The following is a 26495-nucleotide window of genomic DNA, read 5'->3' on the forward strand; positions in this document are numbered from 1 at the left end:
CCAAATTGGAAATGGAGAATTTAGGAGTTACTTCAACAAAGTCATGGCTTGATCCTGGTCATGTGTCTGTAAGAAAAGTCAGTGCATTACATACACTTAGCACTGATTCTTTTGGCGTCTCTTCTTTGGAGGAGAATAAGAAAAGTTCCCCCCTTCTAAGTGTTATGCATATGTGTGCACATGATCATACAGAGAAGCTAGTATGTGTGCTTTGTATTGCTGAAAATTGTGCTAGTCTTGTACTATGGAAATTTCAGGTCAAGGCAAAGAATTGTGTGTCATCAGAAAAGGGTGGTAGTAAGTTAACTCATCTCTACCAGTAGAACTTAGTGCCAGCTTTCTTTCCATTCTTGCTCTTGATATTACAGAATTGGTGGATTTTTGTTTTTTACTGCAACCCAATGTGAAATGCATTTATTTAAGTGAGCACTGACCTGTTAGCATAACTAATGAATTTGAGGTAGGCTTTAAATGTAAAGGAACTTAGAGTTTGCAGTATTTGTTTCCCATGGTTGTTAAGAGCACTTTACAATATATATTGCCATAGCTTCATAGGCAATAAGGGGGGTGCATTTTATACTGAATTATCAGCAAAGTTGGAATTGAAAATAAGATGTCCAGAACTTATGTAAAAAGCAAATATGTTTAGGAAAATATATTAGGTGCAACAGGCCTATTCAGGTGCTTTCTGTTGTTAAATACTCTGAATGTTGATGTCAAACAAATGCTGAAAAACACTTGGTTTTGTATGGTCTTTTAATATGGTCAAATCTATACAGCTGTTATGCATATAAATATTTTAGTTGAGAGAGAAGTGTGGGTTCCAAAATAAAGTTTTCTATATTGACTTGTCTAGTCTATGGAAGACTGTCTTGTTCTTTATACAGAATGAACAATAGCACTAACTGGAACCTACTTCTATATGTGGTCCAATTCATGATTCTTTGTGAATGGAAAGATGGTCAGTAATTTTTTCACAGTGCTCATCACTGTAGTATTGGAGCACTCCAGAAATCTTTGTCTGTTCTGAATTCCCAAAGGGCACTGATACTCCAGTTTACAGAGAGGTCACTGAAGAGTAGTCATCTGTTCTAAAAATGTTCATCAGTTTTGGTTGTCTGGTTGGAGATGTCGAGAATGTTTTTTGCCATGGTGGGTGATGGTTTTTAGGAGTTGAAGCTTGGCTGTCAGTGATATCAGGCATTGTGAGGATCACTTAGCTCTTTGAAAATTTGAGACCACAACATTCTGAGTAGAATATATTATGAAATGATGAACACAAAATCCATTTGGATTAAGTACTGTAATCCTTTTCTGTTTCTTTCTTTCTATCTCCCATCCTTCTTCACCACCTTTAAAGTTACTGTTTGAGGCCCTTTTGAACAAGAATTTCTAGTTCAAGTAATTTCACATTTCGGGGTCTTACTCAATGGATTCTATCAGAAGTTCTGAATCTAAGTAAAAAATATACTACATCACCATATTCATTACAAAAGCAAGGATAATCAACTGACTTTTCTCTCTTTTTTTCTTATGTGTTCTTATTGCAGTCAATCCTTACAGCAAAATAATGTTTTAGTGTCAGATTCTCATGCTGTGCTTTTTAGAAGCATCTGTTTCATTAAAAATCTTAGAGTATCTGTGTATTTCCACGACTGGACTGAATTTGTGTTTCATTTGGCAAGGTCCTCATGTTTATGGAAGAGGCAGAAGTTTGAAGTCTGATCAACTCTTGTTTCTGTTGGGATTTTTATTCAGTATTATTTCAAAATTAAAGATAAGTCATAGTTAATATTATTTACAGGTCTGAACATTGCCTGAGAAAGACAGATGATGAACTGTGTAAATTGACCAAGGCTTCTAAGGAACTAGGAAAACCTAATGCTGTCACTTTCAGAAGACGAGAGCTGCAGAAGAAAGGTCTGTAGTGAGCAGTCATCTGGCAGTTAAGTTTGAATTTTGGAGAGTGTTGAAATGTTTTCCTTTTTACTGTAGTAATGTGAGGAGAGCACAGAAATAAATTGAGGTGTTGCACACAGTGTATGCGTTTCCTCAGAATGCATATTTTTTTTACAGATACAGTAAAAATATATCAAATGTCTGGTTTTAAATAGGAATAAAGCTATGGTGAATCAAATCTGTGGAAGAAAAATAATCTTGATGTTCTAAAAATTCTTATAATAGAAAAATGTAATCCATTAAGAATCCTCAAATGGTTTGTGAACCCTGCTAAAACATTAAGGCTAGATAATACTTGCTTTCACTGCTGAAGAATTATGGCCTCTTTGCACTCTCCAGGCTGTCTTTGTATGCTGGTTACTAATATTTGAAGATTACAACAGGAAATTGTGAATATTGCATTTGGCAGAAGATAAAGAAAGACTGTGGAAAGTGCTAATTTTTGTTTGGAAAGGAGCTGTGAATTTGACTATACCCTTGACTAATTATATGAAAATAGTAATAATTTTAGGAAATGTGTATTGGCAGCCACTTACAATTAAAAAAGAATTTACTGTGGAGGATACCTACTTCCATGCATTTTATATAAAGACAAACAATATGTAGAAATGTAAAGGTTTTAAAGACAAATATGTTAAATTACTTTTTTTTTTTGTGACACAGAAAACAAGCACTGTGGTGAACTGGAGAAGAGGAGCAGACACATGAACAGCACTACTCTTAGTCAGAAGGAGTCAGGCTCTTCTGATTCTGAGAAAAGGAAAAGAAGACATAGTGGCCATATTTCTGATGATTGTAATGCACACATTCCACAAAAGTCACTTGTATTCTCTGTAAGTTGCACTTAATTTTAGTACACATTCACACACACTTCAGCAGCAACATCCCAAATTGAAAGATTATGCCAATAAGTAGGATTTATTATACAGGTATGTTAGCAGGTATTACCTGTTGAGGCAAAGTAGTTTAGTAATGCATCACAAGGAGTGAATAAATGTTCTTCTGTCCACATCATCACAATGTGCTTATTGTAGCAGAAAGGTTGTGACAGATGAATGGCTGTTTCCTTCAGACAGGAGCATAGATTCAAGCAGTTTTGAAAATAAGGCATCTAGCTACTTAATTGAAGCTTCTTTCACAGGTGATCTAGAATTAGGGACTATTTAGGGGCATTAGAGGTTATTGAAGTCTTGCAGATGTCATCTTTTTGCTTCCTTCTTAGTCTATTGGACTGTTCCCTGAAGTTTTCTTCTTATCTATCATTAGGATTTGGAAAAAAAATCAACAAAGACTGAGGGAATCGGTCAAGTACAAAGTGTGATTTATATTAAAGCATTTGAATATAAACAATAAAGGCATCTCTGTAATCTTCTGATTTAAACCTTACAGAGACAAGCAGTTACCAAACCTGTTAAGGCCAGTTGACTAAGCCATACTTTTGGAAAGTAAAGAATAGCACTGATTATTGGCCTCCATGTCTGACACTGACAGAGCTGCTAAAAATCAGAAATAATTCCTTGTTAAGTTTGAATAGCCTTTTAAAAGGTTGTCCCTCATGCCTTTATGTAATAACAGTCTTTGGAATGTGAGGAGGGAGAAATTATCCTGAACTGAGCATTAAATGTCACTGTGTTAAGCTATAATTGTTTTTTCTAGCTCCCAGCTAATGTCAGTGATCACTGATCTGAACTGTTGAGAAGTGTCAAGTAATAACTTACATCCCATCTCTGATTGCTGTTTCTAGAAAAAGCAAAGTTTGAGTTCAACTCAGTCTGCTGGCTGCAGATTACCCTGTGAGGATGGACAAGATCACAGATCTAATCCTATTGTGGTGCCAGACTCTCCAGCAGAAAGAGACTCTAAAGACACTTCTACCCACAACCACTTAAGCCCTGCTCACAGCCACACAGAGGACTTGGCCTCAGAGTCTCCTTCCAGAAATCTGTCAAAGAAACTTTCTGCTGCCAGTGAGGATGTGGTTTCACCTCAAGTTAGTACGATCAGGAAATTAAAGATGGACAAATCAGAGTACCTGAGCCAGCTGCGGAACAGAATCTGCAGGGGTAATCAGCAACTTGTTTCCATTGACCCAAGTATGTACTGTATCTGTGCTGATGACAATTACTGATGCTGCACTTAGGTGCTAGGAGAGCTCAAGAGTAACTGGCTGGCTGAGACACAGGGAACAAAAGATTGAAGGCAGCCATCCTGTTGTTTGTAATGTGCAGGTTAGAGAACAGTACCTAGTGTCAGGATGTTTTACCTGAGAAAAAGGATACACAGCAAGACTCAAATTCCAATACTCTTTTTTCAGCTGATTTGAGGCTATAGAAAAACTGAGCTTTTACTTTTTAATGCTGCTAAAACTGAGAAAAATTACTCTCTTCTTTGAAGCAGCTGTGCTTTGTCTTATTTCATTTAATAGCCAAATAGTTTGAGGATCTAGTATATAAGGTGTTCATAAAGATGCAGAGCAGTGTTTGTTGAATGCACACAGATGTTGACTGGTTTGAGCAGTACTTTGATATCATGTACCACAAGACAGAATTCTTTACTTGTCTGAAATCCACGAGGAATAAAACATTCTCAAGTCTGTAATTTGTAGTATATGTATACTTCTTTCTTCCTCTTTAGTCATCCTTTCCAGTGATGATGAAGATGGACCATCTGAACCACAATGCACAGAGCTGATGCAGGATGATATCACTGAAAATAAAGAAATAGACCAGGAGTCTGACTTCTGTTTCTCAGCCAAGCAACTAGAAGACAAGATGAAAGGTCACACAGAGCAGGTAGTTCAGTTTTTGGCCTATGTATTGTTATGCCAAGCCTGTAATGTTAGTTATAGAAAATTATTGTTGATTATGGTCCCAGCCACAAACAGAAGTTGCACTAATTTATTTCTCAGCTAGAATACTAGATAGTCTTCAGAGAATTTCTCTGGTTCTGAAACTTGCATGTTTTTGCTACACATAATTCCTATTTCCTACTTTGACAATAAACATTTGGAAATATTTAATATCAGAAAATAGGAAGATCAAATAGTAACCTGAGGTAGAAACAAACATGATGAAGATACATCTGTGGAAAAGTGTGTTTCCACTCACTGTTTATGTTGATCATAGTTTCTTTTTGTCATCCAATTCTCTGTTGTAATTCAGTGTTTATAGAAGTTCAAGGATCTTCATTGACAGCAGACAGAGATAAGGTGAAGTTCCCTTTCCTGTTGGGCTAGCTGTAGAACTTGAATCTAAAAGTAGTCATAAAGGTTATTTGCCTCATTTTGGACTTGATTAGCCTTTGGCTACTTGCTTTGACCTGGATCTGGGTTTTCTCTGGAATTCTGAAACAAGTCAGAATGAGTCATTGCTGCAGATGAATCAAGTCAATCATAAACATTGAAATGGATCCTGAAGCTTTGCTGTGAAAAGAAGGGTATTATTTTTTTGCTCTGATGTTTGAGTTTTTACAAGTTTAGAACCAAATCAAGAGCACATATCATGTCTTGGTAATGGAAGTGTATCAAGGTGCTGTTAGACCCTTAAGGAAATTGTCAGTAATGGATGTAATAATACTTAGAGCTTTTTAATATGAAATTTTTATGTGGAATCTGGCTTTGGGAGTCAATTCTTACAAACATGAAGGAAAAAGTATTCCTCAGGTTACAGGAGGGGCATATGTGACAAGTCCTGTAGTAAATACACTTTTTTTTTTTTCAGTTTTTAGCCGAGTCAGTTGACGATAAATGTCCTCTCAGCTTACCTTCTCAAAGCACACCTAGAAAGCAGACAAACCTGGCATTGGATGTTGAATTTGATAGACTACACATTGGGAAATTCAAGTGTTTTTCAACAGGTCCTGCTAGGGTAAGTTGTTCTATTGCCTTGTCCATTTGGATTGCTGTCAGTATAAAAGCTAGCTGTGATTTTTCTGTGGCCATAGTTTTTATGTGTAAAGGTTCTGTATAATGCTGTCCTGGAACACAAGTCATATTGAGGAAACTTTAATGAATTCTAACAGAAAACAACAGCCATGTTAATGGCCAATTAATGTCACTTAAAAGACTAATTTCTCAGAAATAGTAATTGTGTTCTGATAAAGTAGTTTATAATGATGAGAGTTTGGATATATACTATGCTCTTGCCTTTTAAACAGAAAATTGCTTGCTTTGTGGCTTCAGAGAGCATAAAAACAATATTATAAGCTTTAGTGTGTAGACAGTGTGCTTCTCACAGGGTACAGGAACATAAGTGAAGGTGTTTTTTAAATGGAGCACCAGCTCCAGGAGTTTCAACAGGCCTTTGACCAGGTTCATTCTGTATATTGCAATTGAAAAGGTGGTGTTTGAACCTGCAAACCTTTTACCTTCAGTAAAACATTTTGAAATCTTGGATTGTAATAGCAATTTCAGCTTCTCACAAAATAGTTACAAAAACATTTCATGGAAATTTTCTAAATTAATAAGAAAAAATAATTTGAAGACGAGCTGAAATAATTTTAGACTCAATGCTGTTAGGTGTAAAGTAGAAATTTTCTTTGGGAAACACAACTTTGTGCCTACTGTGGTGCCACAGTGGAAACTTCCTTTGTTAATACATATAACCTTTTGTCAAAGTGACAATAAAGCATTTTTTATTTAGCAAAGTCTCTTTAACATAGCAGCAGTGCAAGTGGAATCTTTAAAGGCCTTTAATTCGAAGATTAATGTAAAGTAATATCAGCATAAAGTTGAACTATTTCTATCATGTTCTTACTTCAAGTAGTGCACCTGACAGCTTCTCATGGGTTGCTTTAACTCCTTCTGTCCCAAGTGTTCTTCTTTTCCCTTCTTTTTAAGGAGCCTTTAGGCAGTTCTGCAACTTTGTGCTTTTTTTCTAAATGCCTTGCATCTCTGAAAGTTACTTGCTGTCATTTAGATTCTGCAATGTCTTTAGGAATGTTTTTAGGTGTTATAGGCAATATGAATTCTCAAACTAAGCATATTTGATTTGAGCTTAATGGTTTTCCAACCTGAATGATTCTAATATATTATATTCTGTTCATTTCACTACAAAAGAAAGATGTGCAGATTTTTAAAAATCCATATGCTGTTTTAATCAATATCTAAAATACAAACTAACTTATATTTTTAAAAATCTTATTTCAGTTCACAATGAAAAATATTGTGATCCCATTTCAGGGTAAGAGAATTCTCTTTTCTTTAGCCTTTTCTTAATTTTGTCTCTAAAGTATTGCATTAAAACAAGTATGTATTTCTGTTATGAATAATTTATAATCTTTCAGAAATGTATTAGATAGTTTTTAATTTTTTATGTTTTTCAATAAATAAAAGTTTTGGTGTCTCTAGTGTAAGCATTAACTTAGCATCATCTTTTGCTTTTAAGGTGAATTTGTAGTTTTAATGGCTTGCCTCCCATATTCCTGCATATTTTAGATGTTGAACTCTAGTAGATATGACTGTGTGTGTTTTTGAGGTGAAACACTGAACTTTTCAAATTAGCATTTTAGATCCTTAGGTTTACAAAAATGTATGAGAAGACTAAAGGTAAGAGGAATATGACTGTAGATTTGCATTCAGTCAATTTTCCAAGATGATGTGTGGTAGGAGAAGGTTTATGAGCAGTTCTAAGTTGATTTGACTGAAAACAAATAGGAATTAATGATTTGCAGTAGTATTTTTTTCATATTTTTAGGATATCTACTGTGGTTATTTTGAGGATAAAAGCTACTTTTTTCAGGAAGAATTCTGCATGCAGGTGTTTAGATTTTTGTGTTATGATTTGGTAACTTCATTTTACACAGTTTGATATAACTGGTTTATTAAATTCCTTTTTCTACAGTGTCTCTTGAGAACATTCAGCTGACAGTGGATACACTGGATCTGAGAAGATTTGGCTGGTGGAAAAGCAATGGTGGCTGTTCTTCAACAATTATTTTTCTTTGGTTGTCTGTGGATTATGTAGAAAAGATTGAAACCCAAATGGGAAAGTTAGTTACCAGTGAGCCATGTGAGTAATTGTTTTCCTTAAGTGCAATGAAGAGGTCATGTCAGTAAAGTGCTTGTTTTACAGCTGTGTTTTTTGAATGCAGAGGAAAGCCTATAGCCTTTTAAAGATCACAGAATCAGAAAATATGCTGAGTTGGAAGGATCATTGAGTCCAGTTCCTGGCCCTGCACAGCACTATCCCCAAGAATTACAACATATACTTGACAGCATTGTCCAAATGCTCCTTGAACTCTGTCAGGCTGATCCTGTGACCACTTCCCAGGGAATCCTCTTCCAGTGCCCTGCCACCTTCTGTGTGAAGAACCTTTTCCTGATACCCAATCTAACCCTCCCCTGACTCAGCTTCAGGCCATTCCTGTGGGTTCTGTCACTGGGCACTACAAAGAAGACATCAGTGCCTGCCCCTTCTCTTCCTCTCACGAGGAAGGTGTAACTGCAGTGAGGTCTCCCCTCAGTTTCCTCTTCCCCAGGCTGAACAGACCAAGTGATCTCACCTGCTTCTTGTATGACTTCCCCTCAAGGCCCTTTACCATCTTTGTGGCCCTCATCTGCATCCTCTCTGATAGCTTAATGTCATTTTTATATTGTGGTGCCCAAAACTGCACACATGTACTCCAGGTGAGGCTGTACCAGTGTAGATAAGTTGGTTAGTTCTGCTTTTCTAGAATGCTTCACTGTACTTTTATTTGAAAGAAAAAACCCCAATATAATGTGAGTCAAAAGTACTGCTATTTAATAAAAAGACTCAAAACAATTTAATTGTAGTCTGTCAGAATGCCTTCTGAAACTAGACTTGTGTATAAAGCATCTCTCCCTTTAAAATGTATGGACGTTTTAAATATCCTTACTCTTGAGTATTGTATATGCTAAACAAAAGTCTTGTCAAGTAAAGATTGAGTTGACCTTTGACAAGACTGCAGTGAGCCATTGCATTATTATTGAAGAAAATTTCCACTAAAGGCCAAATGTTTAGTTTTAGTCTTAGGGTATTATGGACTCATTGTATTTGGTTTTCTAACATGAAGCCCTGTAAAAAGAGAATATAACTTTGGCTCACATATTCATACAAATGGCACAATCATACAAGGGTTTTACATAAGCAAAATCATTGCAAATAGCATCTATGAAAAAGATGATGTCAGCATTGTCTATGTGACATTTAATAGTATGCATTCCCTATACAGTCACCACCTGTATGAAGAAAAATTATAAATAATGGCAGCTTTACATAAGGAGTACAAGGAGTTTGAAGCAAAATACTGAATGAAGTTTTAGCAGAAAGCTACCTTTAGTTGATGCAAGTTTATTGAAGTTACTGGTACCTTCTGTAGCCACAGTTCTCAGTGAAATGAGTGGAATGTCAGTATGAAGATGCAAGGCATCTTTTAGTATTAGGTTTATTTGCATTGGTTACATTCTTGTTGGAGAAACTATCAGGAGCTTTTATTAAATTTCTATGTTTGACTGTTTCACACCTTTTAATTTTAAATAGTAATGTGAATGTTGTGACATGTTTTTAGAGACTTGTTGAAAAAATCAGTGGTGGTTTTGTGGATTGTGGAAGTGATTACTATGATTTTGCTGCCTTAGTGTGTTAATATTACAGGAAAATATATCATGGTGGATCTGACAGCCTGAGAGGAGTCAGAGGAGTTTCTCAGCCAGGAGAGTTAGAAAGGACTTTAATAAGAAGACAAGGGATAGGCTGTGCTGGTCCATGCTTATGGCATGGCCAGACAAGTGCACTGACCAGCAAAGTATTTAAATGTGACTGGTCCTTCTTATGCCCTTTACCCTCCCTTTGCTCATACTTCTTCCCTGAATTACCTGAATGTCTCTATTTGCTGCCTTTGGGTCTTTCCTTAAACAACCTATATTTAGTCCTGTGCAATCCCAAAATGCTCTTCCCCTGCATTTCCATCATGTATGCTATACATCTCAGCAGCAACTCCCTTTCAGTCCAAAAAGTGTTCTGGCATTGACTTATGTTGTGGGTTTTGGGTCTGGACCTTTGGGCTGAGACTCTCCTGGGACAGCCCTGGGAAGGGCTCTGACTGTGTGTGTCTTCCTCAGCCTTTAATTAGGGTTCCTACCTGCCATTTTGCTGTGCCCCTCTGGGCCTGTGAAAGTGCTGATGACCCCTGTGGTGACTGGCAGGGTGTTGTTTGGGCTTCTCCTCTTGCCATTGTCTCTCTAAGTTCCTTTGTGGGTGTTCAGACAAGTTTCTATCACATAATCTAATAGTTAATATTATCCATTCTCTCCTTTTCCCAGCTAAATCCAATGAATTTGTATTTTTTGAACTGTCTCAACCACTCACAGAATGGGAAGAAGACAGACTGACTGAACTGATTACACGTGTCAGCAAGAGGAACAGAGCACCAGATCTTGCTGAGTTTTTATCTTTGAAACAAGCATTACCCTTTTTTAAAGATCTTCCTCCTGAAGAAAGCTCTTTCATGAGATGTAATAAGGATCTACTAAAGCAATACATGCCAAAAGAGAATACCTCAGATGCTCATGAGCCTGTAATTCAGGTTAGTGGATAGCTGTTGCTTAATTCATCACCATTGGTTGGCATTCATGCATTTGAGTACATTTTAGATTGGCCTGCTTTCTTAATTCATAGCTCAAAAAAACCCAGTCATGATTACTCCAAAATTTGCAGTCAGCTAGATTGTGTCCACAGAGGGATAGACCACATCAGTAAGTGACAAGTATCAATGTTTTAGATCAATTCATGGCTGTGTAAATTTAGAACCACAGGGGTGTTCTCACTTTGTGGTGTCTCTAGGGCAGCAAGCAGGAAGTTAATCAAGTAATGAGTAATGGAACCATTATTTTAGTTGAGCTGGAAGTGTAGCAGAGGAGGAGCTGTGTAGATGGCTCTCCACACACCTTTAGATGTCCTTATGGGGTTGCCACTGCTTGAAAATGCTGAATTATTCCTCAGACTGCTGGGGAGATGAATCTGTGCAAGTTAATGTGTTGTCTTGGTTTAATCTCCTGAGTAAATGTCTAAACCCAATCCCACATCATTGTCACACAGAAATTACATATCTTTATTTCCGCCAGTAAAAATCCAAGAGATGGCAGATCAAGCTGGTCCATAAAACTGGGGAAGGAAAACTTTAAAAGGAAGCAGGCAGTTCAAATATGTATTGTTTTTAGGCAAATTGTTCAAGGACTAGATTTTCAAACCTTCCAGACATATACAGCTCCTGGTAAGACAGTCTGATACTTGTCTCCACTCTTTCCTCTTTCTTCTTCAAAATCATTTCTGATTGACTTGGCTGAATAATGCTTGAATAGCTCAAGAGAGATTATGAATTAAGATCTGTCATTATTTTTAAAAATATTAATAACTTTTTAGTTGTCTGAGCAATGGCATGTTTGCCCAAATACCAAAGCTTATACTTTGGATCTCCAGCAAGAATCCTCTTCAGTTGTGCAGGGTATACTCCTGTGGGTTTTAGACTTGGGTTTTGTGTGTTGTGTTTTATGTATCAAGCTGTATAAAGCTTTTTACAATTGTTGTGTTTTTCTGGTAGGAATCAAAGCTAAAAGTGATCAGGCCCAGTTATGCCCTTGCAAATAAGCAGAATAGTGGCTGTTATTCTATCTCTTTGTCCTCTGCACTGAATGAAGAATGGAAAGAAGTAAGAGAAATGGGAGCAGTTAAGAAGTAAGTGTATTTCATATAAATGAAAAAGGGAAAATATAAGAAATTGAATCAATAAATTACTGGAATAAAAGCCCTCAGCTGCCATTCTCTAGTTGATTTGAAAGTGTTGTAGAAGTCTCTTTTCAAATCTAAAATATCAGTAAATAACAATGTAGTTTCCTGTTAAAATACAATATTGATGTGTTATAGGATGACAGTCTCTCAGAAATTAGAGCAAATCTGTCTATGACTACAAGGTCATATCATGGAGGGTGGGGATCTCATGGGTTCTGTCAGTATCCATTTAAGTCTCTTAGCAAAACTTACTGACTTAAGCTAACTTTTTATTAAATCTGAGCAATGTTTTCTTTTACTGTTCTGTTACACTTAATCTTTTTATAAACTTTTGTCCTCTAATGTTTGTTCACATTTTGTATAGTAATTTTTCAAAAACCTTGATCAAAAATAGAAAAACAGCATGAAGGCAAAAATTAGTCTGATTTTCCAAAAGCTGTTATCAAAGTTTCAGAGTACATTGGGGTGATACTTCTTTTGTAACATCTAAATGTTGGAGGAGGAAATGGTAAAGTTTTGAGAACTACTCCTTTTCACAGGTTTTCTAGAAAATCTTCTATATGTAAGACAACCATAGTCAGAACAATGCCATGTAAAACAGTTTGTCACTATTATGACTTGGTTTGTTTTCTAGTTTAATTGTTTATCCACCCCCACCTGCAAAAGGAGGGCTGGGAGTCACAAGAGAAGACCTAGAGTGCTTAGAATATGGAGAGTTTCTTAATGATGTCATCATTGATTTCTATCTTAAGTAAGTAATCTCAGCCCTTCTTGTATGCTTCACACTCTTTGGGGTGTGATGTGGACTTGAATGTTACTACAAATGTTGGTTGCTAAATACAAGAATTTCAGAAGTAACAGTGTGATGGATTGGATGTTGGACTTTTTGAAAAAGTTTTTTTTGGTGTACTTAGCAGTTTCATTTGTTTTATTTTCATTGGTTTTGTTCCTCTGAAGGGCTGTGATAAAATCTAGACAGAATAACTATAGGAAAAATGCTTATTGGTGATCTTACAGAACAGAAAGTTTCAAGTAGGCAGTTGAAAAAAATAGAGGGTCTGTAGTAGTATTTTACTTACTAAGTTTGCATGAAGTGGACCATCCTCTGCTATTCTATGTAAGAATTTCAGGTATTCTTCTGATGCAGATCTGCAGAAAGGAACACAGCTGATACATCTTGACAAAGTTGTGCTTGGCTTGGTTGCTCCAAGCCATCATGCTAAAGTTGCTTGTGAAAGCAGTTTTTCAAGAGTCCCTAAAGCTGTGGTTTATTTTCACTCTGCTGACTTAGACCTAAGAAGAATTCTGGTTCTTTAGAAGCTTGGCAGCAGGAATTGCATTTTATTTGGAATCCAGATGGGTGCAAGAACTGTGAGCAATAGGAAGCCTTGTCTAGAGGACAGGAAAATGAAATGTGTAACAGTGCTGCAGTGGGGTTTTACAGCAAAGCCCCTTGTATTTTTCTCTAAACTAGAACTAAGTAATTCATCATGGTCCTCTGAATAGCTGTAGCTTCTCAAGAGAAAATGAAGATTTAAATAAAAGAACTTAATGCAATTGTTGTAGAAATCCCTCTGCTTTTAAAATTGGTTAAGACTTCCCACATTCTCAGTTTTCATTCTGTTGCAAGCAATGTCATGTATGACTGTTACCCAATTCACCAGGTGAAGCTGGAGGCACCTTGTGTAGGATAACAGCAATTATGAGAGCTTTGGCCTTCTGGAGTGACAAAATAAACACTGAAGCTGATGTTTATAATAAAATTATCAGCAGTGAAATAATGGGTACTTAGCTTTCCCATGCATAGCCTGCAAAAATGAAACGGACAATTTAACTGACCTGGTCATGATTTTTGATTATGTACAAGTATAACACTCCATAGGTTTAACTTTAAGTTTTCAGGTCTCTCCTAATTGTAAGGTCTAGGTACTAACTTTCAAAGTAAAGTCAGAAGCTTGAAAATTGGAGAAAAAAATCAGAAAAAATGGAGAAAAAAAAAAGAAGAAATATCCAGAAAAACTGGAGAAAAAAACCCTATATTCTTAGGTGCTTGGCTGTTACATACTCTGATGTGCACCCAGTGTGAACAGTTCAAATAGAAAAATTTGCCATGATTAGTGGCTGTGAAGGCAACTGGTACTCAGCATAACCTGAGTATAATAAGTCATTAGAATAACTGCCCTTCTTTTTAGCAGTGACAGTAGTTTCTAGAACAAGAATTTAATAATTTTCCTGTTTTTGTTTTTCCTTTGGTAGATATCTGTTATTGGAGAAGGCTCCAAAACATGTTGCTGACCGTACGCACATTTTTAGCAGTTTCTTCTACAAGTGCCTGACCAGGACAGAAAAAAACTCTGAGGGGGACATCAAAGTTTCGTAAGTTCATTTTAGATGCCATTATGGCCAGAAACAATCTACCTATTGGTACCACTTGGAAGTTCTGGATATCATCTACTAACCAGCACATAAAATAGTTTCTGGTGTTTTCCAAAGGATTAGTGATTAAATATTGTAACTTGCTATTTAAGCTTACTGGTGTTTTTCCTTAAAATCAATGTGATTCATGCTGAGTATGAATGAAAATGTTATCTCCTTTCTCCAACTTTATCTGAATATTTACTTCAGACAGTCATTTGATATTTTTATCATACATGGCAGATTTGCAAGACATGCATTATTTTAAGAAATTATGCTACTAATAATATTTTTGTATTTACCATGTATTTAATTTTACATATTGGTAAAAAATTATTGACCAAAGTTTTAGTAAGAAAATTTTATTTTACACCAAGCTTACACATTTGTTTTTTTAACACATAAACTCACTGAACTGGAGAGTTTCCCAAAAGGATATCTTTAGCAGCCCAGGAACCCTGTATCACATTGTGTTTCCTGCTAACTGTCTAAAGGGTAGAAGCATTCTTAACTCACTTGCAGTTTCTTCTCAACACTGATGTTTGAGAGCAAGACCACCCACATCCATTCTGTTTTCATAGAGTCACAGAATCTGCTAGGTTGGAAAAGACCAAGTCCACCACTAAACCATGACCCCAAATGCCACATCTACACGTCTTTTAAGACCTGCTGACTTAGCCAATTCCATGGACAGCCTGTTCCAGTCCTTAGAAAACTTCTTGGTGAACAAATTTTCCTAATAGCAAATCTAAACCTTCCCTGGCACAACGTGAGCCTGTTGGCTCCTGTCCTGTTGCTTGTTACCTGGGAGGAGGGAATGACACCCACCTCACTAAAACCATCCAGATTTGTTACAGAGACCAATAAGCATCATCATTCAGCTTATTGAAGGCTCTTTTGTTTCTCTCTGAAGTGAGTTTTTTTTTTTTCTTTTGTTATCCATGAAATCCCCAGATTTTTAATTCTACTGGCAAACAAGGCCATCTGCACAGAGAGGTGTGTGTGCCATCTTGTTAAGTTGACAGTCACTGCTCGTAACAGTCATTGAAAGCTGTGTTGAAGGGAATAAAAGTGACACTTCTGTAATACTCTCAAAGATGTCTTGAAAATTCATGTAACTGTGTTTGAAAGAACATCTTTCTATATGATAATAGGGATGTTTGCTGAGTACTTTCATATTGGAGCAAAGTTCTGTGAAATGTTGATTATTATTTCAACTTGTGCAAACTAGGCTGAAAATCTAAACTTAAATATCTTCTCAGTTTTTTCTTGTTCTCCTGGTATTGGGTCCTCATGCTTTGTCTGTAGAGCTGGAAACTAAATTTGGTTCAGCATTTAAATCTCAGGATTGGAGGGCAAGTGTTTCACCTCTGTGTTTGCTATAGGTGAGCTGCATATGGTGTGCTAGATATTTAGCTTTTTTCCTTTCAAAAGATAAGGTTGTTTCTGATAGGCCTTCAAAAGTGGTATTGTAAAGCTTAATTCATGGATGTTCTTAAATTAATTATAGATCTGTATTTACACAGTCTGGTGTTTAGATGAGGTTTTTGCATTTAGTGCAGTATAATTGTGAGAAATCCATTCAAATCTATGAATGTTTGTGGGGTTTTTTTCAAGACAAGCTTAAGATGGTTTGGAAATGGCTCACTAGACACTGGGTAAATGGTATGCTGATTTATTTTTAAGCTGTCTAGGAAATTTCTAGAGTGAATAAAAAACCCATTGAGGGACTGGGAAGATGTGGGAGTACTAATCCCTTGCTTTAACTAAAAAAAAACAAAGCCAAATAACAATTGTCATTTGTTTTCTTCAGAGCAGCACAGAGAAGACACAGAAGAGTAAGAACATGGACTCGCAATATAAATATCTTCAATAAAGATTATATCTTTGTGCCTGTGAATGAGGAGTAAGTCTGTTTTCAACACCTTTTCTGATATTTAAAGATTTCAGTGAATGTTGTGATGGTCAAAATTTATGGCTGTGAAGTTGGATTATTGCCTGTGATAGTAGAAGTAACACATGTGGAATGAGTGATTTTTTTGAAAACTGTTCAAAAGATAAAATGTTTATTCAGCTGTCAACTTTGTACCTTTGGGTTTTGTTTTATTGAAAATTACTGTTAGGTATTTTTCAGAATGATTTGTGTGTCATTATGATGGTTCCTGTGCACTTGAGTAATATTTCTATAAAGAAATCACAGGAAGTCATAGTGTCAGTAATAAAAGTTGAACTTCCATAATCTGTGCCTTGGCCTGGCTAAATAATTGATCTGTACATGGAAACTCCTGTAAAACTGAATAGTCATTGAAAGATACATAATGTAAAAGAGCTGTAGAAAGATGTCAGCTATATTCAAAACTGGGATCACCATCACTAATTATTAGTATTTTTTTATTTTGGAATTTAGTTGAAGTGTGGAATGGGTTCTCAAACACTGATAAATTGCTGTGGTGAGCTTCTTGGAGTTTTTGAAGGAATTGTTACTTATTTTTGCTGTTATGACACAATACAAAGTAAAAAATGAGGGAGAAGATTAGTACTAGATGCCATGAAAAGAGCATGGCAATGATGATTGTGTGTCACAGAACAGTTGTCCATCAGTTCTCAGTATTATAAAAGTTTCTCATAGCCTTTTCAGAACCAAATGTTACAGAGTTTTAATGTTTTTTTCTCCCTCTCCTCACTGCTGGGCAGGTCTCATTGGTACATGGCAGTTATCTGTTTTCCTTGGTTAGAAGAAGCTGTGTATGAGGAGTGTCCCCCTCAGAATTCATTATCTCAGCAGTCTCCACTTGAGCCAGAGTGTGAGAACACTAGAGCTGGTTCAGTGCTCTTCAAGGATGAAGAAGAGATGGATGGTAACAGAAGTTTATTCTCTAAAGGTACATAATCTAGGAGAAAGATATGTCAAGCCATAAACAGTTCTAAGTGTCTTAATCATTGAAGCAGGGAAATTATGTGAAAGAACTTTTAAAACTTCCAGATTGATGTAGAATGTTTTTATAAACCCCTGCATAGTAAGGACTGCAAGTTGTCTGCAACTCTGGAAAACACTCCAAGAGACATGGAAAATCAGGGATAATTGGAAATTTGCTTTGTTTCAGTAAGAATTTTGTCAGGAGGGAAGACCTTTGGTAACTGTGCTATTCCAGGATTCAGAAAAGAATGTTAAAAATTAGTTTATAAATTAGTTCTTTATTTTCACATTATGAATAATAATCATGAACGTGAAAATAAAAATACTTTTCTTAGGTATTATTTTCTTAACTTTTCTTGCATTTGTTATTTTGTACTAGGTGGCAATGAAATGGCTGCTTCTGCTTCAGTTCTATATTCAGCTATTTCTAAAGTAAGTGCCTTTTTTATTGACAGGGAAAACATATTACTGAATTTGTGAAGACTGTAAGACTTGACCCAGGGATTTTGCATCATATTTTTTGCAGTAGTTATTGATGTTTGCATGGCCTGCAGCATGTACAAGGCATTTTGAATTAGCACTCTCCTTTGCTTACCTATTTGCTCTGCTATGATTTTACCTGTTTAAAATTGATTTATCAGTTTCTGCCTTTCTGAAATGAGAGCTTCTCTAACAACTTTTAAGTTTATGAAGATGTTAGAGTTTATAATTGATGTTGGTTTTTAGAGATTTATTTTTCTTTTTTCTTTTCTCTCAGATCTCCCTAAGTAATTCCAAAAAGCAGATTTGTAAAAGGTATGTTTCTGCTTTCTTTCTAATATTATGACATTAAATTATGAAATTCTGTAGTAATTCAGGTATTATGATAACACCACAACTGTAAATACTTATCCATTTTTACCACATTGGTAAAAATGTTCAATTACTGATGCTCTTGGGTAGGCTGTATTCAAACAAAATACTTGCTTTAGTGGTGTTGGTGATTAAAGACTGCAATGACCTGTTTTTGTTTTTTTGTGTACAGGCCTTGTATACTCATCTTAGATTCCTTGAAAGCCTGTTCTGTGCAGAAAACAGTTCAGGTTTTGAGAGAGTAAGTAACTACAGTTTCTATCTTTTAGCAGTAGATGCTGCTGCATTTGTCTAGAGAGGTGTATATTCCTAATGCTAAAATCCATGAGGAGTCATGACTAAGGAAATTGTAATTATAATACAGAGGCTTCCATGAAAAATCTGTCTATGTTCTGCACCCCACATATGATGTAAAAACTGTAAAGTAGAGAGTGGAGAAAGAAAAATAGAGAGGTTTTTGGGGTGGGGTGGGGGGAGGATTTATCCCATCTAATCTAGTAATGGAAGGTGTTTTTAAGGCTAGAAAAGCATTTAAAATTAATACTTTTAAATCTCTGTGATAATTTTCTGGAGGACTGATGTTCATCTTTTTGATGACACTTACAAAATTATTGTTAAATCCACTCCTATGTGCAAAAATGCAGAAACTAGACTGAAGCTGTCTAAAAGCTTGATATATCAGTAGAGTTATAGTGGAATGGTGTTTGTTTTGAAAAGAGTAAAATATATTCAATTTTGTATGTGATAAGTATGTAAGTTTTGGAAGAATGTAATAAAAACTTTCAGTACTTTTACACACTCCTAATGACTTTAATGTCTATCAACAACTTTAAAAAAAAAAAAATTAAATACCTGAAGCTAAATGCAATTGTTCTTTCTGTTCTCTTTGCTATTCCATTCACTGAAAGGTACAAAAATCTGTAAACTACATAACACCACCTTCTTGTAAAAGTGAATTCTTCAAAATGCTAGGTAAAGTTTAGATGAGATTTAGAAGTGTTTGTGAAACCATCTTTTCCCTAAATAGAGTGGCCTCCCTGCCATGTTTCTTGGGAGGAAGAATGAAATAACAATTTCAATTAATTTATTTATTTATTTATTAATAAAATCTCTGTGGGATATATTATTTTAGTGTGCTATTATTTGAGCTACTCTTGGGATTGAAATTCCAGAGTGTAGTTTCTTGGAGTTTAGAGATGTCACAAAAAGTCAGAAAACAAGACCTATGGAGTTATGAGATAAGGGGTGTTTGGGAAGCAAACTTCTTATTCCTTCAGTTTCCAGTTTACATGCTGGAAGCAGAAGTTTAAGGAAACTTAAGCAGGGATTCTATGACACCTTCTTTTCCCTGAGTTGATTTTTGTTGTGTTTTGGGCAGTGGTCAGGCTCAAACAAATGAATTAGAAAGTCTACAGTCATAGGTTCTTGCAGTGCCTAGGAAGTGTGCTTCACTGAAATGTCTTCATCTTTGAATTGTTTCATATTTGGTGCCTCTTCACAGTTGCCATTTTCTCCAAAAGCTTTTTTAAGTGTTCTATATATGTATTTTATTCTCATGACTGCAAGGACTTTGGGCTTTTAGAGGTCAAACACAAGGTCTGACTTAATGCATATATTTATTCTCTTAAGTCAGATTTTAAAAGGCACTGTTGGCCTCTTAAAATGAACCCTGGAAAAATGTGTGATAGCCAAGAAAATTATTCCTTTATTTAAGGTATAAAAATGTTCTAGTATCCTAATAGTTTGTAGAAACTCTGCACAAGTAGCTGATTTTAAGTGCCATCATGCATATTTGTTTTGTATGTTGCCTATTACGTGGTAGAAATGTCTCTGTATGCAATGGAATATTGGAAAGTGGAAATAGTATATGAATTTCTTTGGTAAATTCTGTGAAATAATTTGGCTTGAGCTATTTTATCTTTTTGGCCAGCTTTGGAACAATGTTTAGTGTCCCAAAAGGTATTGAGCTTGGGAGTTATTTCTCAAGTGTTTCAACTGTTCACTTTCTTTTGTAGGTACCTTGAAGTGGAATGGGAAGCTAAACGCAAAACACATCGGGAATTCAGTAAATCAACAATGATTGACCTGTGTCCAAGAGTGCCTAAACAAGATAACAGCAGTGATTGTGGGGTCTATTTGCTGCAGTATGTGGAAAGCTTCTTTCAGGTACAAATGCAAACTACCTTCCCATTTTCCCTAAATTATCTTAAACCACAGAAACCCATTTTCTGAGCAAAATAGCCAGACACAAAAAAGCAGTTGAAAGTGTCAAAGCCATTTGAGAGAGAGGAGATGAAACCCATTCTTAAGTAATGGCAGGGGTCTTTCCATCTGGTTTGTCATATGTGTCTATCCTCAAATGTTTCTGACCTTGTAGCTTATTGTTGCTTTTATATTCACACATGCAGTATCTCTGACTATTTGCATGTATATAGAGCCTATTAGTGTAGGCACTCCTGCCCTGCAGATGTTACAGAAGTATCTTTGCATCTCTTCTTGCAGGATCTAAAACTTTGTCAGCTTGTGCATTGGTCTTTGAGTGGGTCTGCAGGCAGCAGCTTCTACAGAGAGAGGGAGAAGGGAAATTGTTAAAAGGGAATGTTTAGAGCCAAGGGAGCCTCTTTTTCAGCACATACCTTTAAATATCTTCAGATCCTGGGCTTCAGGCACTGTCTTCTAGGGCGTCCCCAAGCCTTCCTCTCTGCCCTTTGCTTTGTCCTTTGAATGGCTTTGCTTGTTTGAGACTTGATGCCTGTGGTTTGCATTCTCTGAGGTTGCTGGGCAGGCAAAGCCTTGTGTGAGGCCTTGGGCAGTGGACAGGCTTTTCTGCTGCAGGAGAACAGATTGCCATTCCAAAGCACCTGTACACAGGTACACCCGTTGGGGGAGGGAGGGTAGATTGGAGCTCTGTGTACAGTTGCAGGCTGTGATCTTGTCCAGGTCATGGGGATGTTGTTGGATACATCACATATCCAGCAGGAGTCCTATGGATGGATGCAGGCTTTTTGGAAAGCACAGACATGGAACACAAGGAGGTAGAGTTGTTCTTGTGGGTCAGCTGGAAAGCAGGGATCTATGCCTAGGGCTGGGTGAGGAGCCATCTGAGAGGTTCTGGGCAGTGACTAAAGAGCAGAGGACCCCAGGTGACACAGCAGTGGGCATCTGCTGTCAGCCCCCTGACCAAGAAGAACAAGTGCATGAGGCCCCTTTGGTCAGGTTAAAGCAGCCTCACGTTCACAGACCCCAGACCCTTTGGGTGACTTTAATCTGACAGCTTCCTGGAGAGTTCCTGACCTGAGTAACAGTGACCTAATGAGGAGAGGTGCTCTGCTGGAAGCCAGGAAGGTCTGGCTGGGGATATAAAACTCCACAAATTCTTTCAATCCCCAGCCATTCTGTGGTTCTGTAATAGTTGGTCGAGCTCTTGTGTAGGTGGAAAATGAAATTACTTACCAAAAATTTTGAGCTACCCGTTCCCTAACAATGGGGACTTCTTGAAGAAGCAAGGCTTGGGACAAGGTGGTTATAATTTGTCCTAAACATGTCAGGACTCATAGACTGCAAATCATGATGTGTTCTTTACTTTACTGTTTCATTTTATAATATATTACTTTATTCAAATGAAGGAGAAAGTGAATTATAAGCATTGCAAAAGAGTGAAGAGGGAAGGAAGAAAAAAATTGGCTTCAGTAAATCAGATGTGGTGTTGTGGTCTTAACTACCAAATCTGCCAGCACCTCTCAGCTATTTCATTTTGCTGTCCTCTTTTGTTCCAAATTCTCCCCTTCTCATGTCCTGCTAAAACTGTTATCAGTATTTTTACTTTTTGTTGTCTTCTATCCGAAGACCTGCTCATGACAGAGAAAACACATGCTTGAGACAACAAAATCTCAGCATGCTCAACCACTGTATGCTTGATTGTTTGCTATAGTGTGATTGTAATTATGTGTTTTGTGACAAAAATGCATCTGTCCCTTGTTAGATATCAAAAAAGGGCATGACATCTGCCTTTAATATGCATATCTGTAAGAGAAGTGATGATAACCTGTCTGGTGTTTACCATGAGTACCTTTTGGTAAGGGCACATATTTGTGATTATGATGAAGGAACTGCAATTTGACTTTGAAGGCTGTCAGTCTTGTATGGAAACTTGTTTGTGCCCCCATGATCTGAGCAGCAGTGGAAGGGTTTGAAATTCTTTCTGAAGGTTGTGTTAGGAAGTCCATTCCGTAAATATTCCTTTTTCTCTTGCCAGAATCCCACAGCTATTTTTGAACAACCACTGCATCTGGAGAATTGGTTCCCTCGTCAGCTGATCAGAAACAAAAGGGAAGAAATTCGAGACCTGATCTTGCAACTGCACTTCCAACAGCAGAGTGGCAGCAGCAGCTAATAAATCTAATAAGGCAGTGCTGGCCAAGTACACTGCTGTATAAAATAACTGGAACTCTGCTTATTGATGTTTGGTCTCTCCCTGCCTTGCAAGGAAGGAAAAGAAAAAGGCACAAGAAGAGCCTTTTGTTCAGCATTTATTTATTTAAAGTTTTTTTTTTTTTTTTTTTCCACTAGTGTTGTGTGGTCTTACAATGCTGGAAGGGGGAAAGGAGAAGATTATAGATAAGAATGTAAATATGTAAGTTAAAGCTAATGCATGTGGATTGCTAGTTGATTCTTGGAATATGTAAGCTGCCTACAGGTATATGCCTCAAGGATGTAAAAATACTTTGGTCTTTTGGGGCCTGTTCTTTATAATTCTGTTGAAACATGGATGATCATGTTGAAGTCAGGCCTGAAGACAGGATCTGGATCCTGTATTGTGTCTCTTGATTTACAGCTGATACAGATAGAATGAATACTATGTATTGTTTTACTTTAAGGATTTAATATTGACTCTCTTTAGAGATGTATTTTTTGTTTTTGCTTCTGATTATACGCAGAAGTAATCTGCATGTCAGAAAATTCTGTCAAGATTTGAGACTGATTAGTTTTGATGATTTTTTTTTTTTAATTTATTTTCCCCCTTCCTAGCATTTTCATAAAAGTGTTTCCACAACTGGAAGACATTGAGTGACTGTTGAAATACGTTAAAGTCAGAAGTATATTTTCTTTTAAGTTTTTTTTTTCTTATTAGATTTTAAAAGCAAACTTGCTCTCAAAGTTCATACTAATGCAGTATGTGTAGGCAGTAGATTTTTTAATGCTATTCGCCTGATTTTGGAGAATAATTCCTACAAATCTTAAGGCATCACCTGCATTAGCAAGGCAAGCAGGCTGTGGCTTAACCTCAAAAGTCTGAGGTGTTTTACTGAAAAATAAGGACATTAAGATATGTGATTTACTTATAAGACAAACAGGACTTGTACCTTGCTTAGGAGAATTGAGTAAAGATGACTGAATATTGAGTGTTTGAACCCAGACTTGATTTGATAAACTAGCACAATTTCATCATTGTCTTAATTTGTGTTTCTGTAGCTTTCCTTGAGCAGTGATCACATTTTGGTGTGTGCACTTTTTTCTGTACTCACTGCATGATAGAAGGTGGCTGTTCTAAAAGGATGCTTTCTCCTATTCCCCACTCTAAGTTTACTTATCTCACCCCTCAGGACTCTGTGTCAGATAACCACCAAAACCACCTGTGTCATAAAACCATGTCTAGAAAACCAGAGCACTTAAAGCTGGAAATACAATAGGGAGTTAAAATAAAAATTGAGGGCAACCCAAAGATGTGAGCATTTTTATGTTATTGCAGAATTCTCAGGGCCCATTCCCTCAAGACAACTCTGAAACCTGGCTTTTGGAAAATCCAGTTGTATTTCAGGTTCTGTACAGCCATCCAGTACCCCTCCACCCCAACTTATTTGTTTCCCAAACTAGGAAGCATGATTTCTGGGGGAGAGAGAATTTTAAAACAACAATTTGCTGAGCACAGTTACCTTCTGTATAGCTGTGAGCAGCCTTGTGCAATGACTGTATGTTTTTTCCTTTGTTTCTAGTTTAATTCTGTAGTTTGTCACTACCCCTTCTTCCCCTGCCTCCCAGCATCTTTCCCTCTCATCCCAGAGTTGTCTTTCAGCACCTAAATCACAACACCAGCATTACTTACAAGAATAATCTGTGTATTTATTGTAAAAAAGAAAAAAAGATAAAATGCAGAAATATGTTCTCTTTCTCTACACCTTTCTTAACTGAATAATATTTTCAGTGTTTCCTTATGGAAAAGAGTTTGGGCTTTTTCTTATGGTAAAATTAGGTTTTGACACCAAGCAATTGATTCTTTTTAGATTGACTGGTTTATAGATGTTTAAAAGCAAAATAATGTATGCAAATTTCTAAATTGATTTTATAACATTGCCTTTTTAGATTTCTTACATATGTGCTATGAGAATGCCAATGCATTTGATAATAAAATTCTCTGCAGAAGTTGCTGTGGTTGTTACCATTTTTTTCTCAGCTGCTACAAATAAACCACAAATTCAGTGTAAGATAGGCCATCTGACTGCTTTTAAGGTATATACAAATTATGCTGATACTAACCCAAGTGTCTCACCCAGTGATTAAGGGACCATCAGCCATAACCCACCCTATTTCCAGCCATTTGCATTTATCAGGTATGTGGTAAATGCTAGGAAGGGTCTGTGGAAGAAACTACATTTCAGGTATCTTCATGCTTCCTTTTTACTTGCAGGACCTCCCCAATGTAAACTTTTTAACCAGTCTGACTCAGGGACTATTTTGCACATCTCTTGCATTTCCATTTAAGGTCTGTTTAACCAAAATGGTGGAGGGATGGGGTATTTCAAAGCAAACCAGTCTGTGTAGGGCTCTTTACCTAAGCTGTGTAATTTTTGTTTCAAGGCAATCATAGTGCCCAAATGTACCTGTCAGTTTCTTTAAAATAAACTGCAGCATTCTGTCTGTGTGGGACCAAAAAATGGCATCCATGAACACATCTGAGTCATGGATCTGTTTAAGGTACTGCACAACAGAAGATGCAAGGTAGAAGTAACTTGTAGGAAGTAAATCTGCCAGGCAAAATCTAAAAATAAACACTTGGTTTTCATCAAGAACTGGAGAAGTGAATCAGCAAGTATGATTTTTGAGTTTTTTGTTCATTTTTTGAAGTATGAGGGGACTGCTGTGTTTTAGCAATGGAATTTTAGGCATGGATTAATTGCAGTTCATCTGGGCTTTTGTGGTACTTGCCTCTGGAACCTGACCCTGAGATGGGCTTGCAGTACTCAGGAAGTACTACACCTTTAGAAAATAATAAAAACTGAAGAGTCACAGTAGTCACACTTTTATCTTGGTTAGGACAGATAAGACAGAGAAGCAGAATATTGCTTCTGGGCACCCATCCTCCCAACCCCCAGAAAAAGAAAGGCAAACAAACAAAATGAAGGCAACTGTTTTCCAGGTGAAAAAGCAGGAGTTGTAGCATGAGACTAGAAAAGTCAAAAGAATTGAAAATGTGTTGAATAAACCAAGACTAATAAAAATTCTGCCCAAGCTGAAGTTGGAAATTGAAGTTCAAAGAGAAGCACAGACACTGGGATTGTCTTTGTTGAACAAGGTAAGAGATTTCTGGTCAACAGTTCAGAAAAGGAGGAATACTGGGAGTAGGTTTACATTATATGGACAGCATTGATAAGTGTGAGATTAATTTGATTGACCTAATTTCCTAATTTTTCTGCTCAAAATACTTTACTGTATGATGGAAGAGGTGGCAGTACAACAGGCTATAGTGGGTGAATTTGGTCAGCTGGAAGTTTAAACAGCCTCAGAACTTGCTTATTTTTGGGAGGTGTTCACCAGAGAACTCTTCAGGACCACAAACAAAAAGTGACAACAATGAATGCTTGGCCACAGCAATGACAGAAACTGAACAAGTGAAAAGATTTTGTCTGACCTAATTGTCTCTGCTGAACTGATTGGGAATTTTGTTGGTGAATCCTGTCAAATGCCATAAAGTTGGCTTCTGCTTCCAGCCATGGGAGACAATTTAGATTCTGGATAGGAAACCTCATGAGCTTGGAGACAGTGGGTATTGCCATGATGTGGCTCTTTATTAGAGGCACTTTCATTGAAGTATTCCTTTATTTGACATTTTTTTAGTTACAGGTGGATTCACTTCTTGATTAAATTGCATTTGAAAAACAGGGACATTATTTGGAATGGCATGTGTGCTTAGCAGTATTTCAGTGAGCGTTGCTCTGTAGAGAACTGTAATTGACTAGTTACATTTGCTATATGAAAATACATATTTCTTCATCAGAAATGCAAACTGTCAGAAAATTGACAGTCTTTAATTTTGGAGGTACTGGGATGACCTAGGTGTGTTGTGTCACTTGAATTGCAATTTCCTTTTTTTCTCATTCAGCAAGAATGCTTTTCATTAATATTTTTGAGCAGATACAACTTGTCTGTTGAAAATGAATGACTACACATTTTCTGTTACAAAGTGTTACTTTAAAGGTTTTTGTCAAATCAAGGAAGGAGTTAATTTTCCACAATTATTTTGGAAAATTATTGCAAGAGTTGTTTTGCTTATTTTACGAAACTTTAAATGATTGTGCTTTTAGATATGCCTTTTGCTATTATAAATGTAG

At 36.6% G+C, this 26495-nt stretch overlaps 1 protein-coding gene across 9 annotated transcripts in view; it reads left to right on the forward strand.

The window, feature by feature from the left end:
* The window catches only part of SENP7 (SUMO specific peptidase 7), a 40591-nt gene extending 16282 nt beyond the window's left edge, over positions 1 to 24309 (forward strand). For 6 of the 9 annotated variants that reach the window (XM_056505164.1, XM_056505117.1, XM_056505182.1 and 3 more), the window contains 18 exons: positions 1805 to 1920; positions 2623 to 2792; positions 3704 to 4052; positions 4594 to 4751; positions 5679 to 5825; positions 7106 to 7139; positions 7800 to 7967; positions 10241 to 10503; positions 11518 to 11651; positions 12340 to 12456; positions 13962 to 14081; positions 15934 to 16026; positions 16815 to 17002; positions 17417 to 17469; positions 17795 to 17832; positions 18062 to 18130; positions 19905 to 20055; positions 22145 to 24309. In XM_056505164.1, coding sequence (XP_056361139.1) covers positions 1805 to 1920; positions 2623 to 2792; positions 3704 to 4052; positions 4594 to 4751; positions 5679 to 5825; positions 7106 to 7139; positions 7800 to 7967; positions 10241 to 10503; positions 11518 to 11651; positions 12340 to 12456; positions 13962 to 14081; positions 15934 to 16026; positions 16815 to 17002; positions 17417 to 17469; positions 17795 to 17832; positions 18062 to 18130; positions 19905 to 20055; positions 22145 to 22282 — 2506 coding nt within the window. In that variant the 3' untranslated portion in view covers positions 22283 to 24309. Of the gene's footprint in view, positions 1 to 1788; positions 1921 to 2622; positions 2793 to 3703; positions 4053 to 4593; positions 4752 to 5678; positions 5826 to 7105; positions 7140 to 7799; positions 7968 to 10240; positions 10504 to 11517; positions 11652 to 12339; positions 12457 to 13961; positions 14082 to 15933; positions 16027 to 16814; positions 17003 to 17416; positions 17470 to 17794; positions 17833 to 18061; positions 18131 to 19904; positions 20056 to 22144 lie in introns of all 9 variants that reach the window. The other 3 variants (XM_056505127.1, XM_056505138.1, XM_056505193.1) reach the window with 3 other exon arrangements.
* The last annotated feature ends 2186 nt before the right edge of the window (positions 24310 to 26495 follow it).

This window comes from Oenanthe melanoleuca, chromosome 1, assembly GCF_029582105.1.
Source record: "Oenanthe melanoleuca isolate GR-GAL-2019-014 chromosome 1, OMel1.0, whole genome shotgun sequence".
Classification (NCBI taxonomy): domain Eukaryota; kingdom Metazoa; phylum Chordata; class Aves; order Passeriformes; family Muscicapidae; genus Oenanthe; species Oenanthe melanoleuca.